This window comes from Abramis brama (genome assembly GCF_963993115.1).
Source record: "Abramis brama genome assembly, chromosome: 16".
Classification (NCBI taxonomy): Eukaryota; Metazoa; Chordata; class Actinopteri; order Cypriniformes; family Leuciscidae; genus Abramis; species Abramis brama.
Window position 1 is genome coordinate 560,760 of NC_139978.1, and position 17,500 is coordinate 578,259.

The window sequence follows — 17,500 nt, forward strand, 5'->3', positions numbered from 1 at the left end:
CACTCTACTAATACTACTAATACTCTACTAATACTCTACTAATGTTCTACTAATACTCTACTAATACTGCTAATACTCTACTAATACTACTAACACTACGAATACTACTAATACTCTACTAATACTACTAACACTCTACTAATACTCTACTAATACTACTAATACTCTACTAATACTACTAACACTCTACTAATACTACTAATACTCTACTAATGCTCTACTAATACTCTACTAATACTCTACTAATACTCTACTAATGTTCTACTAATACTCTACTAATGTTCTACTAATATTATTAATACTCTACTAATACTCTACTAATATTCTACTAATGTTCTAATAGTCTACTAATACTCTACTAATATTATTAATACTCTACTAATACTCTACTAATATTATTAATACTCTACTAATACTCTACTAATGTTTTAATACTCTACTAATACTCTACTAATATTATTAATACTCTACTAATACTCTACTAATATTACTACTCTACTAACATTCTACTAAGACTATGTTAATATTGTAATAATACTAACAATAATCTACTAATATTCTACTAATACTCTACTTATACTACAAATACTCTAATGTTCTACTAATACTGTACTAATACTACTAATACTCTACTAATGCTAACGAGAGTTAGTTTACATGTAGGTGTAACGTTACTTATAGTCAACAGAATGTGTTGAAGGGACCATCAAAATAAAGTGAAACTGAAAATATTCAGCAGAATTGACACTGTTTCCCCACAGAAAGAAAGAGAAAGGATAAAAAAGAAGTCCATACAGTACAGCTCATGCATTACAGTTCATGCCATCGAGTGTGTTTGTGTCAATTAAGACGTGATCCTCGAAAATCATCATCAACTTTCCTATCAAGCACTGAGAGTGTGGCGTTAGTGTGATTGGAGAGTTTGTTTACCGTGTGTCCAGCGTACACCAGCCGCAGTGAGCATCACCAGCACTCAAACACTCTCCACAGGAGCTGTACTGGTCACACGCCGACACAGCCACACGCAGGAGCTGCACACACACACACACACACACACACACACACACACACACACACACACATACACACACACACACAGAGGATCAGACATATGCTCAGTTTCACAGCCTCCATCACTGATGCTTCACACAACACTCTCTCATCACCTCACAGAAATAGACCTGATGAAGACAGTGTGTGTGTGTGTGTGTGTGCGTGTGTGCTAAACAAACATTCATGCAGCTACACTTTCATCAAACATATGACACAAACGGCTTAAATATCTCTGTAATATGATCAGGTCTCATTAGTTAATGCATTAACTAACACTAACAATGAGCAATACATTTGTTGCAGCATTTATTACCGTTTGTTAGTTAATAAAAATAATGCTGTTTATTATTTGTTCATGTTAGTTCGCAGTGCATTACCTAATGAATACAACTGTGGACTTTAAAAATGTAAATGTAAATGCACCCTTGAACTCCCATTGGCTTGTGTGGTGATGATGTAATAGGTGGGTGTGGCTCTGAGGCTCCGCCTTCTTTGAGGAGTATATCATGATGATGTGTGTATGAAGCTTGGTTACTCACGTGGTGTGTGGTCATGACGTACAGGTAGTTGCTGTCGCTGGGGTCAAAGGTCATGATGTGGTGAACCGGTTCATAAGCAGGGAGTCTCAGTGACCACTGATGTGCCACAGAGAGGTTGGCCAGCAGAGTCAGCTGATGAACACACACACACACACACACACACACACACACACACCTCAGCACAACACATCTACAGAGTATGGAAGTAAAACTGTTTTTGAAACAAAAGCTTGTTGAATCGCACTGATTGAAAAACTATGCATTGCATTAACCGAGCTGCACTTTAAATATTCAAAACATTTCACACACATTTTCATTATTAAAAATTCAATAATCCATATTCACCTTTCAGATTTAACTTCCAAAATTCTGTTTAAAAATACAACATATAATATTCGACAGGCAATTTTCGGTCCATTTATTTTGCTATACAGATCCAGTGGTTCAGATTCACTCAGAACACAGAATGAACATTCTGGAAGTGAAATCAGAAGGTGAATATGGATTATTGAATTTTTTAACAATGAAAATGCAATTCAACAAGCTTTTTTGTTTCAAAAACATTTGGCATTATGTTGCTGATCCTGTATCCCACAATGCAACACACTTGACTCATTATTCTACACTGCATTACAACATTACACCGACGGACGAGTGAGTTCACGCATCTTTATCTCCAGAACTGTAGAGCGCTGGAGGACGAGGTCATGTGATCCCGACCGCTCCTCACGGCACAGGGTTTGGATGGAGACGCGGCGGATGAGAGGAAGAGCAGGATAATGATATGATATCATAAAGCACCATAATTATCATCCAGTGATGCTGAGAAGAGCAAGAACACAGTCGTGTGTGAAACATCCGTCAACTCAGATCTGACAAGCCGGAATCAGCCTTCACACACACTGCTAATTACACATGTAGACAAGTTACAACAGTTCACACACTCACACACACACACACACTCGCTGTGTGTGCATGTGTGTGTGCGTGCGTGCGTGTGTGTGTGTGCGTGCGCATATGTGTGTGTGTGTGTGCGCGTGTGTGTGTGTCCTGTGGGGGCTTTCATGACGCTGCTGATGGCTTCAGGAGTGTGTGTAATGTTATTTGTTTGGTGAGATAAGCTTATTGAGGATCTGTGTTAGTGGAGCCTGATTCTATTAGAGCTCGAACTCTGTGTGTGTGTGTGTGTGTGTGTGTGTGTGTGTGCGTGTCTGTGTGTGTCTGTGTTTCAGTCTGTGTGTGTGTGTGTCTGTGTGTTTCTGTCTGTGTGTGTGTGTGTGTGTGTGTGTGTGTGTGTTTCTGTCTGTGTGTGTGTGTGTGTGTGTGTTTCTGTCTGTGTGTGTGTGTGTTTCTGTGTGTGTGTGTGTCTGTGTGTGTGTGTGTGTGTGTGTGTGTGTCTGTCTGTCTGTCTGTGTGTGTGTGTGTGTGTGTGTGTCTGTGTGTTTCTGTCTGTGTGTGTGTTTCTGTCTGTGTCTGTGTGTCTGTGCGTGTGTGTCTGTCTGTCTGTCTCTGTGTGTGTGTGTGTGTGTGCGTGTGTGTGTTCTGTCTGTGTTTCTGTCTGTGTGTGTACATCTGCTCATATTTACATCACTAACACTCACATTCATGCTTCAGGCGGGGCTTGATTGTGCCAGTGAGGAACTGATTGGATGATTGGATAGCTGTGGTTTGCTATTGGTGGATCTCATGTGAGTGACAGGTCATCAACCTGATCATGAAAAACTTTCTGGAAAGTTTTTTTTCCTTTTTTACATTTTGAAACCCTGACTCATGCAGTCGCACTCGTACACCCACCGCCATCAGCAGGTTAAACATTAATAACTGATGCATTAAGAGTTCAGTGGATATATGACAGGATAGTGCAGTGGTAAAGCTTTTGTTCAGAGTGCAAGACGAACTGTGTTCAAATCCACAGAAACATGACAAGAAACGGCAGAAACAGAAGAGACCACCAGAAAACATTTCCTCAGAACAGTAAAGCAAACACTAAACTACCAGAGGATCTTAAGAGGCATCATCATCAGTGTGTGTGTAATGTTTCTCTCTCTCTCTCTTACACACACGTGTGTGTGAGCAGAACCCACATCTGAGCAGTCGTCTCTGTGTGTTGGCAGCGAAACAAAAAGCCTTTCTGCTCTTCAGAGCGACTCCCCACAGCCAGATCTTCCTTATCTCCGAGAGCTCCATCGCCTCCAGGCCTCAGTGGCTCTCGCTGCGACGCGAGGAGCGCTGACACACCTTCCTGGAATCCGGCCCTCATTACGCCTCTTTTGTTGGAGGCTCAGCAGATGTTTTGTGCTTCTCTCCGGGTTTGCATGAGTCGGTGTGTGTGGCTCGGGTTTTGAGAAGCAAACATAAAGGACAGTAAAACCTGAATTCACCTGCATTGGCTTCAGAAACATGATAAATTATGTTTTATTTATGTTATAAAGTGCCCCTATTATGCTATTTTAAAGGCTGCTAATGTTGTTTTGGCGTCTCCTACAATAGATTCACATTCATCCATGATCAAAAACACTGTAATGTCCTCATAATCTGCACTGCAGCGTCAGCTCTTTCCTCTCAGTGTCTGAAACGCTTCCATCACAGATTCAGTCTCTCTAAGCTCCGCCTCTCTGAGAGCTGCACTGCTCTGATTGGTCAGAAAGCAAATGCTCATTATCATATCTGAGTCTCAGCTCTTGATCTCAGTGATACGAACAGTAACGATGGCGTGGGTTTTACCGTATCAATCTCAGAAAACAGTGTCTTCTCCACACGAACAACACGAACCAAACTCTCCTGTCTCAGATACACTACAGTGTTTGAGGGCGGAGCTAAGAGACGCTGCTCAGCCAATCAACACCAGAGGCGGGCATTATGCTAATTAGTTACAAACCTACGCAGGTTCAGCAGGTCGAGAGACTGAATTACTGACGACTCGTTTCAGTTCAGAATCACTTCTTTCGTTTAGGAAACAAAAACTCCATTAATCTACACTTTGATCTTTGAATTTTTGCACAAAATAAAGTGTACAATCTATTGACTGATGGTAGATTTTGGAACTGACACAATATAGATTGGTGGCGTATGCTAATCAACCAGTGGTTACCCATGCTTACATATTGTCTATGATTAGATAATACCATGGCACTAATACGGAAATCAATAACAACTATATTAATATAACAGTATTTACATGGTACTAATATAAAAAATGTCCAAAAACACACTGTAGTGCCATAAACTCTTAACTCTGGTGCTCTTCGTTCATTTTTGACTGAAAAATTATACGTTTTTTTATTTTATTTTATTTTTTACTTCATTGCAATGGAACAAAACTTGGTAAAGGTTTTGGCACTTGCTGTGTGAACACACGAAAAAATCATGGACGTGATTCGAACAGGTTAAATGGTCCTGAAAAAGTGCTCCTCGCCGTCAGAAATGATGTATTTCCTCTAGTGGAGGCGTTTGGTACTGCGGCCGAACACAATCTGAGATAGGCTCACATTTGGAACACAATTTGTTTAGATTTATGGCTTTGATTTTCTTGCAATATATTGAAAATAAATATTTCATATAAAAATTGAAAATAGTATTTTTTTGTGCATTTTTCATAACAATACATGTAAAATTCTGTTACTTTTTTAAAGTTCACTTTTTTAAAGGTGCCCTAGAATGTGTTGAAATAATATTTTAATTTTGTCTCTGATATCTACATAGAGGGTATGGCTTATTTAAGGGCATTTAAAATGTCCAGATATGGATTTACAGGTCCATTTTCAACCCTAGAAATTGGCCCTAGAATGAAATGGTCTGTTTTTACCTTATTTGGAAGGGTCATGAATAGTAATGAGGAGTTCTGCTCTGATTGGCTGTTTCACTGCGGGCTCATAACAGCAGCTCAGAGTGACAGCAAAAAGGTCCCTGATGTCCAGCGTGACAATGGAGAGATTAGGCGTTCAACCGTACATCAGAGTCCTGCACGAGTCCGATTTTGTAAATCAGCAGCACTAATTAAAATCCGCACCCGACCCGCTTAAAATAGAACCGACACCCGACCCGCACCCAAAATAAAATAAGTTTAGCCAATCACATTATAGACACAATTACAAAAATGTTTATTGCCAGGTCATACAGAAGTTATTACACGACAATAACCACAAGGACAACTTCAGCCGAAGCTGTCAAAAGGCCGGTACATGAAGAACATGGCTAACGTTACCACAAAACTGAGTAGCCTTATCACATTTTACCAATCGAACAGACGCGGCTACAACACTATATCTGCCACGCAATTTCGTCTAGCCTACATCTGACAATTGTGGGTTCAAACCAAGCGTGCCGCACAAGCCCTGAAAAGTGAAGCCAAAGCGTCTCGATCGCCCCCCGGTGACTGGTCCTAGTATAGGTCATAAGCCCCGCCTCCCCGTGTTATTCAACAGGACGTGAGACCAACTAAACAATTAAATTACACTTCAAATATCTTTTTTCCAAAGGTGGTTTCTTTCATTTGCTGTCGTTTTTATCACGCTGATGTTAGTTCAAGTGTCTGTTTCAAAAATAAGTTGGTTTTTAGTTAGTTACGTGATGCGGTGGTGTAACGTCATGATTGACAGCTGTGATTGACAGGTTCTCGAGCGAAGTAGTCACTGAAGCACCAACGGACATTTTTTTCGGGATCTTCGGAGGACTGAGGAGATTGTATTTACTTTGTTTTAACAAGCCTCTTGTCATACTGCAAAAATTTTTTTAAAAAGTGTGCAGAATCCTCTCTCCCTGAGTGCATTCTGCGAGAGTGAGGCTGTACTTCCTGCTCACTACTGCGCGGGTCTGGTCCCGAGATCGCTACTGCGCGGGTCTGGTCCTGAGATCGCTACTGCGCGGGTCTGGTCCCGAGATCGCTACTGCGCGGGTCTGGTCCCGAGATCGCCGCTACTGCGCGGGTCTGGTCCCGAGATCGCCGCTACTGCGCAGGTCTGGTCCCGAGATCGCTACTGCGCGGGTCTGGTCCCGAGATCGCTACTGCGCGGGTCTGGTCCCGAGATCGCTACTGCGTGGGTCTGGTCCAGAGATCGCTACTGCGCGGGTCTGGTCCCGAGGGTCTGGTCCCGAGATCGCTACTGCGCGGGTCTGGTCCAGAGATCGCTACTGCGCGGGTCTGGTCCCGAGATCGCTACTGCGCGGGTCTGGTCCAGAGATCGCTACTGCACGGGTCTGGTCCCGAGGGTCTGGTCCCGAGATCGCTACTGTGCGGGTCTGGTCCCGAGATCGCTACTGCGCGGGTCTGGTCCCGAGATCGCTACTGCGCGGGTCTGGTCCAGAGATCGCTACTGCGCGGGTCTGGTCCCGAGATCGCTACTGCGCGGGTCTGGTCCAGAGATCGCTACTGCGCTGGTCTGGTCCCGAGGGTCTGGTCCCGAGATCGCTACTGTGCGGGTCTGGTCCCGAGATCGCTACTGCGCGGGTCTGGTCCCGAGATCGCTACTGCGCGGGTCTGGTCCCGAGATCGCTACTGCGCGGGTCTGGTCCAGAGATCGCTACTGCGCGGGTCTGGTCCCGAGATCGCTACTGCGCGGGTCTGGTCCCGAGATCGCTACTGCGCGGGTCTGGTCCCGAGTGTCTGGTCCCGAGATCGCTACTGTGCGGGTCTGGTCCAGAGATCGCTACTGCGCGGGTCTGGTCCCGAGATCGCTACTGCGCGGGTCTGGTCCCGAGATCGCCGCTACTGCGCGGGTCTGGTCCCGAGATCATCGCTACTGCGCGGGTCTGGTCCCGAGATCGCTACTGCGCGGGTCTGGTCCCGAGATCGCCGCTACTGCGCGGGTCTGGTCCCGAGATCATCGCTACTGCGCGGGTCTGGTCCCGAGATCGCTACTGCGCGGGTCTGGTCCCGAGATCGCTACTGCGCGGGTCTGGTCCCGAGATCGCTACTGCGCGGGTCTGGTCCCGAGATCGCTACTGCGCGGGTCTGGTCCCGAGATCGCTACTGCGCAGACTCAAGTTCCAATATGTCAGCGCCATATCGGGACTCTGGCGGCTTCAGTTCTCATCAATGGAAGAGAGCGAAGGGGCGTCGTCCATCTTTTTTTACAGTCTATGGTTCAAACACGCGCTGCACACCACACATACTGAACAGTGTTAAATCTGAAAAATACTGTTCGACAGAACTGCTTTGTTACCACAGTTATCTGCGTGCTTCCTCGGCGATGAAGTTCCACATTTGCGGCTATCCAACACGAAAATGCATGCAGCAAATAAGCCTTTCACAATATTTTCTTCAGATAACTCCAAATTTCTCCCACACACATGCATCCATCTCGACGACTGCAAGCAGATTGCGCGCGCGGGGTTATGATGAATTTTTAAAAGTGAAAGTAGCCTAGGTAACGTTAGATCCTGGGAGGGCGCAACGCTACTTTTGCGTCATCGAAGGGTAACGCCCCTTTTTGGGGGAAAACAAACGGATTCCCCTGTTAATAGAACTCGCTCTAGATCTGCAAAGTTTAAAGTTTCTTGATAGCAAAAACATACACACACAAACATGGCACAAACATACACACACTCTTTGCCGGCCGAGGACCGCGAGCGGTATTTAAAGAAGCTACTGGATGCGGGGTTAAAGATGTGTCCCTTTGAAATGGTCGTCGAAAACTGGATTAGAATTCAGATCGTGTCTGTTGAGCGAGTTCTGTTAACAGGGGAATCCGTTTGTTTTCCCCCAAAAAGGGGCGTTACCCTTCGATGACGCAAAAGTAGCGTTGGTCTATGGGCTGGCATATGCAAATTTTTGGAGGCGTACATATTAATGATCCCGACTGTTGCGTCACAGTCGGTGTTATGTGGAGATTCGCCTATTTTTCAGGGGTGTTTTTCAAAAACGAGATTTAAATAAGGAGAAAACAATGGTGTTTGAGACTCACTGTATGTCATGTCCATGTCCTGAACTCTTGTTATTTAACTATCCCAAGATAAATTCAATTTCAAATTCTAGGGCACCTTTAAACTTTTTCACAGCAATAATCTGCCAAGTGTCATCTTTGAAAAGAGATCAAACTTCAGTCTGTCGCTCTAAAGCATTAAAGATTGACCACAGTTTGAGTTGGAAATGACATTTTCAGGTCTATGCTCAAAAAGTGAATAAATGGATTATAAATACAGTGTCAATATAATTTAGTATAAAAATCCCCTAAAAATACAAAAGATTAAATGAAAAACATTATCAAACTAAAATATAGTGCATTCATTTCATTAACAAAATATATATACAGTATATTCCGGTCATCTTTGACAAAGAGCACTAGAGAGTTAAAATAAATATTCTAAAGGGCTTTTCACAGCGATGCCGTAGAAGAACTAGTTTTTGTTCCCCAAAGAATCTTTCAGGAACCGTTCTTAAAGTGTGTAGAACATTTTAATAAGCTAAAGAACCTTGTTTTGGGATGGAAAGATTCCAAGGATGTTAAAGGATCTTCATGGAAGGGTTAGGGTTAGATTAAGAGTGAATCTGCTTTCTGACAGTAAACTACACCTTAAGGCACTACAGTTCCTCATGCCAGACAAACCACAGAAACCAGCGGTTCTTCAACAGATCCTGAGCAAACTCTGTGGCCTTTACAGCTGACCATCTGTGTACAGAAGCAGTGCAAACACACACACACACACACACACACACACACACGAAGACGGACCACCTGATCAGGCAGGAATGCTTTAAGTGGAGTTTGTGTACAAGGCAAACACTCGTACACAGACAATGAACAAATATTAGAAGATGTGTGTTTCTATGTGCCGTAGCTTCACTGCAAGCAATCACAGCTGTGCATTCATCAGATACATAAACTATCACGTCTTAGAGTCCCCTGTAGTCAATCATATTATATTATCACTTAAAACTCATCTATGATCACCAAAATGACATATTTAAAAAAAAAAATCCTTGATGTCTTAAAATATCTTGAATGTAACTCGACACCCTTGCCTCATTTAGTATGCGCGGCTCTATGAATATGCAAATGAGCCCGCCTCCACTCACTCACTCAGCTCAGAGATCCACTGGTTGACGATCACACGTTGATCTGATTGGTTACAAGGTAGTTTGTGACGTCAGAAACACCAGCGATTTCAAAGCGTGTTTTTGAGACTGTCTTTGGTTCACTGCAGTTTTAAGGAGAAAATACTCAGCAATGGAGTCGACTTATGAATTTACACATGGTTTGACTTAAAGCATATTAATAACACCACATAGACACATAAACAACATTAATAGCTGGACTTCACCACAGGGGGACTTTAAGGGTCTTTATATGGTGTATAAACTGTATGTTCAGTATGGTGTACTGAACTCCCTGCTCATGACGAGCCAATCAATTCTCACTGGACGAAACCAAGCCCCGCCCTTCACTTGTTCCCATTGGAGAAGCCGTTTCCCTGCATACAGTCCAAACAAAAGTTATTCAGACACCAGATATCATTTTGTATATTTTTTTACTAGTGTGTGCAGGACACTATAGTTCGTTTATGTAAGTGAGGAGAGCAAAATAAAGTAAACTGTGAGATATTATACTCATACAGAGACTACCAGTGACATTTATACAAATTTGGGACCAAAAATTATTCAGACACTTTGAGCTGATCATGTTTTGCTGAAGTGTGTTTTCTTTAATTGCTAATGCTCTTTTTACACACAGACTGAACACAATGAAGCATTGCTTGGTGATTGGTTGAGCTAAACTGGTATTATCTAATTGTGTAGTTAAATTTAACAGCTGACAGATATTCAACATAATTCATGTGTGAGACAGTCTAACAGAAGGACGGACAAAACCAGTCAAATATCAGCTGAGTTCTGCTCATATTTATTACCATTCTCTAAACTATAGCGAATAAACTGTGATAATGTGAGAAATGTTGAAGGTGTCTGAATAAATTTTGGTTTGACTGTATAAACAATAGGGAGGAAAAGATGAGAGCAACTTGTTTCATACTGACTTCAACAAGCATATAAAGCACACATTCACTGCATTACGACAGATTCAGAGCGTCAGTGTTATTCAGTTCAGCAGCTTAAAGGGGTGGTTGATTATGATTTGACTTTTCTAACTTTAGTTAGTGTGTAATGTTGCTGTTTGATCATAAACAACATTTGCAAAGTTACGATGCTCAAAGTTCAGAGCAAAGGGAGATATTTGCTTTTACAGAAATCGTTTTTAAAGGGACTGTGTGTAGGAATTTCTCCCATCTAGTGGTGAAATTGTATTTTGCATTCAAACGAATAATGCTCTCCAGCGCCTCACTTTTTCAAATGCGTGTTGCATCTACGGTAGCCGTTATGTACCAAAAAGCTATGACAGGATGTCTTATAATAGCACTTCGAGTTTTCCTTCGGGTGAACAGGTTTGTTATTTAAAACAAACTGAAACTTGAAACAACGAAAAAAAGAATGTTACAGTATGAATTACTGACTGTGAAAAGCATTAACTATGGTAATTAGTAGTAATGCCTTCTTTACTCGTTATATTTTTTGAAGTACGTGCATTGTTAGATATCATCATCATCAGAGCCTTCTCTAACGTTACTTTACTCAATAGCTGCTATTCATCAAAGAGCCTGTTTAACTTTTAACTATAAATGTTCTACTGTCTATATAATAAAGTACACAACCAAGCAATGAAAAAAAAGCTTGTAATTAAGACCGTAACATTGACTTCCCTGTCGAGAAGAAAGCAGGCAACTTCAGCGTCTCTTCTGAAAGCTTTCTCCTGCATTAGCTATCCCGACATTAACCCTTGTTTTTGTAATCTCCGGTCACGTTTCCTTTTACGGTCTATTTTGGACTTTTTCGACAACGAGGACTCCTTATCCTGTGACTCAGCATATGTATGAATGAACGGTGTATAAATAACCGTGCAGTGCAGCCTTTTAAACTTGCCGCGACAGTGACAAGCGCCTCTCTCTGCTCTGCTCCTCCGCTTCTGCTGGCTTCAGTCACGTGACGCTGGCTCTGAACGAAAATGCGTTGTGGAAACGCGTTGGCTTAGTACTTTTTGTCCCTCTCTGATATTATAGTTTTTCAAGATGGCGGAACTACATGGAAGCCTCCGTGGACCTACCCGTCCCATGTATATAAAGATAATAAACTCTTCGTTTACGAGGATTAGTCTGATCATTGGCAGAGGTATTTGTACACCATTGAGGGCATATTTATTAATAAAAATATTGATTTTAGATAATAAAATACCTAAAAAGCTACACATAGTCCCTTTAAGGACTACAACAAACACCTGGCAGAGACTACACCACATTCCTCCCGGGTTAGTGACATCACCAACCCTAGAATTTATATAAACCCCGCCCCCGGAACATGCATCATAGGGGGTGTGTCCATGTTGAGAAGAGGTAATCGGAGCCGCTAACACACACAAACACACACACACACATCTTGAAGCTCCGCCCTCTGTGCCGGGAGTAGCAGCTCATTTGCATTTAAAGGGACACACACACAACGCATTTTTGCTCACAGTCAAAAAGTGACAATTTTAACATGCTATAAAAATATCTGTGGGGTATTTTGAGCTAAAAGTTCACATACACACTCTTATTTTACATCTTGTGAAGTCTTTCACCCCTTTAAAGAGTTGACAGGGAATCATATGAATGCAGTGTAAAGCATGTGATGTAATGCAGGAGATGTCACCTTGCGCAGTCGGCCCCTGCTCGTCCCCAGGAACAGCACGGTGTGGTTCTGGACGTTGTCTACCGCTATAGAGCTGAGCCACTCGGCCTCATAGATGGGTCGGGCCCTCAGGGGCCTCCTCAGGGCCAGCGGGTGCTGGAGGTGTGCGGCGCCACAGTTCAACTGCTCCGGCTGAAGCTGCAACACACCACAACCACAACATTTACATCCAGTGGAGAGAAGAAGCTGTGTGCTGATCCATTCCTAACAGAAGCACGTGAACACTTCATGGACGAGTCACTGAATCAGTCTGACTCTCCCAATCCGTTCAAAAGTGAAACATGAAAAGCTCTGGGAAACGCTTGGTTTGGAACTATTTCCGTTGGCGAAATAGAGCAAAAACAGTCAAAATTGATAATGTTGTGTCTAAAAGGGTCAATTATTATGATTAACGCGGTTGGACTGTTGTATAAAATCACATCACATTTGCGATCATGCTGATGTTCAGGAAAAGGGCACTCTTGGTCGAGTTATATCGCTGATTACTCTCTAAAAAATGCTGGGTTATTTTTTAACCCAAATGCGGGGTCAGCCTGCTGGGTCATTTTATTGGGTTATTTTTAATATTTTTACGCAGTGCTGGGTAGTTTTTCTGTAACTCAGCTGCTGGGTCAGCACATGTCTCCTCAGGGCTGGGTCAGTGTGACCCAATGATAGTCTGTGCCAAACCGGTTAAAACTGGATACTTTGTCAAAGGTCATTTGACCACTTGATCAAAAAACATCCCAGCAAATGGGTTAAAATATAAAGCCCAACAATCTGGGTAAAAATAACCCAGATCTGTCCAATATTTACCCAGCGCTGAGTGGCCAGATCCCCAGAAATGGCTGTTTTTAACCCAGCATGTTTAGAGGTCAGTGCCTCATCAGTGTGTGCTGAAGGAGCTCTAACACACTGATGCATCGTGAGGTCTGAGTGTGCAGAGGTTCATCGCGGGGTGACGGGAACTGGAGCGGGGGAGCGAGGAGTCAGTGTTTCTCACGAGCTCTCTCCCTCAGAGCCGTGACCTCCTGTGATCCATCAGAGCACACACACACACACTCCACCAGAGCACACACACACTCCAGCACAGCAAACACACACACTTTTACCAGAGCAACCCACACACACACTTCAGCACAGCAAACACACACACTCCACCAGAGCAACCCACACACACACACACTCCACCAGAGCACACACACACACACACACACACACTCCACCAGAGCAAACACACACACTCCAGCACAGCAAACACACACACACACTCCAGCACAGCAAACACACACACTCCATCAGAGCAACCCACACACACACTTCAGCACAGCAAACACACACACTCCACCAGAGCAACCCACACACACAGACACTCCACCAGAGCACACACACACACTCCAGCACAGCAAACACACACACACACACACACTCCAGCACAGCAAACACGCACACTCCAGCACAGCAAACACACACACTCCACCAGAGCAACCCACACACACACACACTCCACCAGAGCAAACACACACACTCCAACACAGCAAGCACACACACACACACACACACACACACTCCAGCACAGCAAACACACACACTTTTACCAGAGAAACCCACACACTCCACCAGAGCACACACACACACTCCACCAGAGCAACCCACACACACACTCCAGCACAGCAAACACACACACTCCACCAGAGCACACACACACACTCCACCAGAGCACACACACACACACACTCCACCAGAGCAACCCACACACACACACACACACACACACACTCCAGCACAGCAAACACACACACTCCACCAGAGCACACATACACACTCCACCAGAGCAACCCACACACACACACACTCCAGCACAGCAAACACACACACTCCACCAGAGCACACACACACACACACACACTCCACCAGAGCAAACACACACACTCCACCAGAGCACACACACACACTCCAGCACAGCAAACACACACACTCCACCAGAGCACACACACACACTCCACCAGAGCACACACACACACACACACTCCAGCACAGCAAACACACACACTCCACCAGAGCACACACACACACTCCACCAGAGCACACACACACACTCCACCAGAGCAACCCACACACACACACACACACACACTCCAGCACAGCAAACACACACACTCCACCAGAGCACACACACACACACACACACTCCACCAGAGCACACACACACACACACACTCCACCAGAGCAAACACACACACTCCACCAGAGCACACACACACACTCCAGCACAGCAAACACACACACTCCACCAGAGCACACACACACACACACACTCCACCAGAGCACACACACACACTCCAGCACAGCAAACACACACACTCCACCAGAGCACACACACACACACACACTCCACCAGAGCAAACACACACACTCCACCAGAGCACACACACACACTCCAGCACAGCAAACACACACACTCCACCAGAGCACACACACACACTCCACCAGAGCACACACACACACTCCAGCACAGCAAACACACACACTCCACCAGAGCAACCCACACACACACACACACACACACTCCAGCACAGCAAACACACACACTCCACCAGAGCACACACACACACTCCACCAGAGCAACCCACACACACACACACACACACACTCCAGCACAGCAAACACACACACTCCACCAGAGCACACACACACACACACACTCCACCAGAGCAAACACACACACTCCACCAGAGCACACACACACACTCCAGCACAGCAAACACACACACTCCACCAGAGCACACACACACACTCCAGCACAGCAAACACACACACTCCACCAGAGCACACACACACACTCCAGCACAGCAAACACACACACTCCACCAGAGCACACACACACACACACACACACACACACACTCCACCAGCCTGACCGGCCGACGCGACTGTGATGTCATCGGGCTCCCAGTGACGTCAGAGATCAGACACACTGCGCTGAATGAAGTCCAGACGGACACACACATGCTTCTGATAACCGCAGCGTTCACTAATAACTCCAGCATGTTCATGAGAATCTGCGTTTACAGGACTTTAAATCCACAGCACATGCGCTCGTAATGTCTGAGATGGATTGTGTTGTTTTGAGTTCACGGTATATTATTATGAGGCTGTTCAGTGAGACCAGAGAGACATTCACTTCAATAACTGCAAAACATCAACAGCCAAAACTGTACAAAATATATATGATTATCAATATGTTATGACAACATACAGTATGTTTTTACATTGCTTTAACTCATCAAAATAAGTTAAGCAATTTTCACCTTTTTTATATTTTAAGTTATGCTAGATTCAACTAATTTTTTTAAAGTCAGTTTAATGTCATTTAAGTTGAAATTACTTAAACATCCACGGTGATTGTACATACAAATTTAAGGCAATTTTTCAAAAGTGTCATATTTTCATTCGGCTCTACATCATCATCCAGGAATCAGTCGAAACTCACCCAGTGATTACAGTTTTTCTCAATTGTTTACACACATTTTCTGGTACTTGAGACACAATGACCACAACATGTAACTCATTCACCAACCCCCTGAACCAATTCTGCTAAACTACAAGCACAATTCCTGCTTTACACTCAAATTGCAGTTCTAAAACACACCTTTTCCAAAACACTACACACAATTCTCTGCTTTTGGCACAATTTTCATGCAGAAAATCTCTTGTTTTCAGAAGGAACACACTGCCATTCAAATATGCACACTGACTCATCACATGGGCAAACACCCGTCACACAGTTTTACAATTAGCAATCAGAGCTTTAGCATGAAAGGGCAACAGGTGAGCTCTTCAACAGGTGAGCTCTTCAACAGGTGAGCTCTTCAATGGAGCAGTGGATGCCAACATTGGATTTTTCTTTTTTTACTGTAACTGTATACAGTCAATTCTTCTGTTGTTTTGTATGTAGACCACTGTATGTACAACTTTGTGTTGGTTGGGATGTACACTGTGTACATTTTTTTTTGTGGGAAAAATAAAATATATTTGTTACCGTGTATTTGTGTGTTCTGAGTATAAAAACAATATTTTCAAATATTTTACAACACACTTATGTATGTACTGTCTGTAGTAAGTGTAACACTGAACAAAAAAAGGCCTAAGTCATTATGATGAATGGAGAAGAAGTGTTTTGCATTCATCATAGTGTTTTACATTGAGCACATCAGTGTTCAGCTGGTTCTTATAAATGTCTATTCATATGATGGTTTGTGTGTGTCATTTGAAAACAAAATACCATTTTGAGAAGAAATAACATTGTTTTGAATGTAAAGTTTCATTTTGCAGGAGAATTGAGGGGTTTTGCCCATTGTGTGTGTGTTTTTGGATTTGTGTGTAGAGTTCTGAGAATATGAGGCATGCTTTCAGAAAATGTGTGTAAACAATCGAGAAAAACTGTAACTCTTTAACAGTTCACAGATCATGATCTGATGCAAAAGTAAGAGTTTTAGTAGTTTTGATGAAAGCTCTTTGAGTTTATTAATCGACGATTACTTTAAACACACAGGCATTGTGTTTGATAATTTTGCAGGTCTGCCACAAAACTCCACACAACCGCATAAAACAAATAATAACTTCATCACATTCACAAACATTTCCCTAATAATAATGCAGTTGTTCATTAGGCTGAACTATTGACTGACTCTTGATATTGAAAAGGGAATTAGTCGTGAAATTTAATGCGGAACTCACAATAAAGGAAAGTTTAATTTATGTGCTGGTCACCATTTCTAGTCGCCTCACATTCGCTCAAAACACTCTAAACACTCTATACACTCTATACACTGTTTTGGGGTACAATTTTAGTTAAATATGGACAAACCCAGCCACTGGGTTACATTTTTTAAATACATTTTTAACCCAGCCAGCAACAGCCCTCATTTCTCCGTCTCGGTTAACTATCGACCCGATATAGTCCGGCTGTGAGTAACACACTTCTGCCAAAATAACCTTGAATTTGGTTGCATGTCATTATTGCCAAAGTAACTTGCGAGATGTAGCCTATGATATTCCGTCATCTAAGCAAAGTCAACAGTGATTACAACACGTTTGGTTTCATTTCTTTGTTATCTAATAGATGACTCGTCTGTTCTTGGGCTCTGGTTAGACTCTATATTCACTGACAGCCCAAATTCTGCTAGTTTTAGCCCAGACCTCAGGCTGTGTT

The 17,500-nt window shown here is 43.4% G+C and overlaps 1 protein-coding gene across 1 annotated transcript in view; it reads right to left on the reverse strand.

The window, feature by feature from the left end:
- The window catches only part of plxnd1 (plexin D1), an 83,949-nt gene that overhangs the window by 64,607 nt on the left and 1,842 nt on the right, over nt 1–17,500 (reverse strand). Inside the window, exons 2-4 of the mRNA XM_084087773.1 lie at nt 12,268–12,444; nt 1,593–1,724; nt 931–1,031 (exon numbers count right to left, since the gene is read on the reverse strand). Of these exons, the coding sequence (XP_083943899.1) occupies nt 931–1,031; nt 1,593–1,724; nt 12,268–12,444 (410 nt within the window). The remainder of the gene's footprint in view (nt 1–930; nt 1,032–1,592; nt 1,725–12,267; nt 12,445–17,500) is intronic.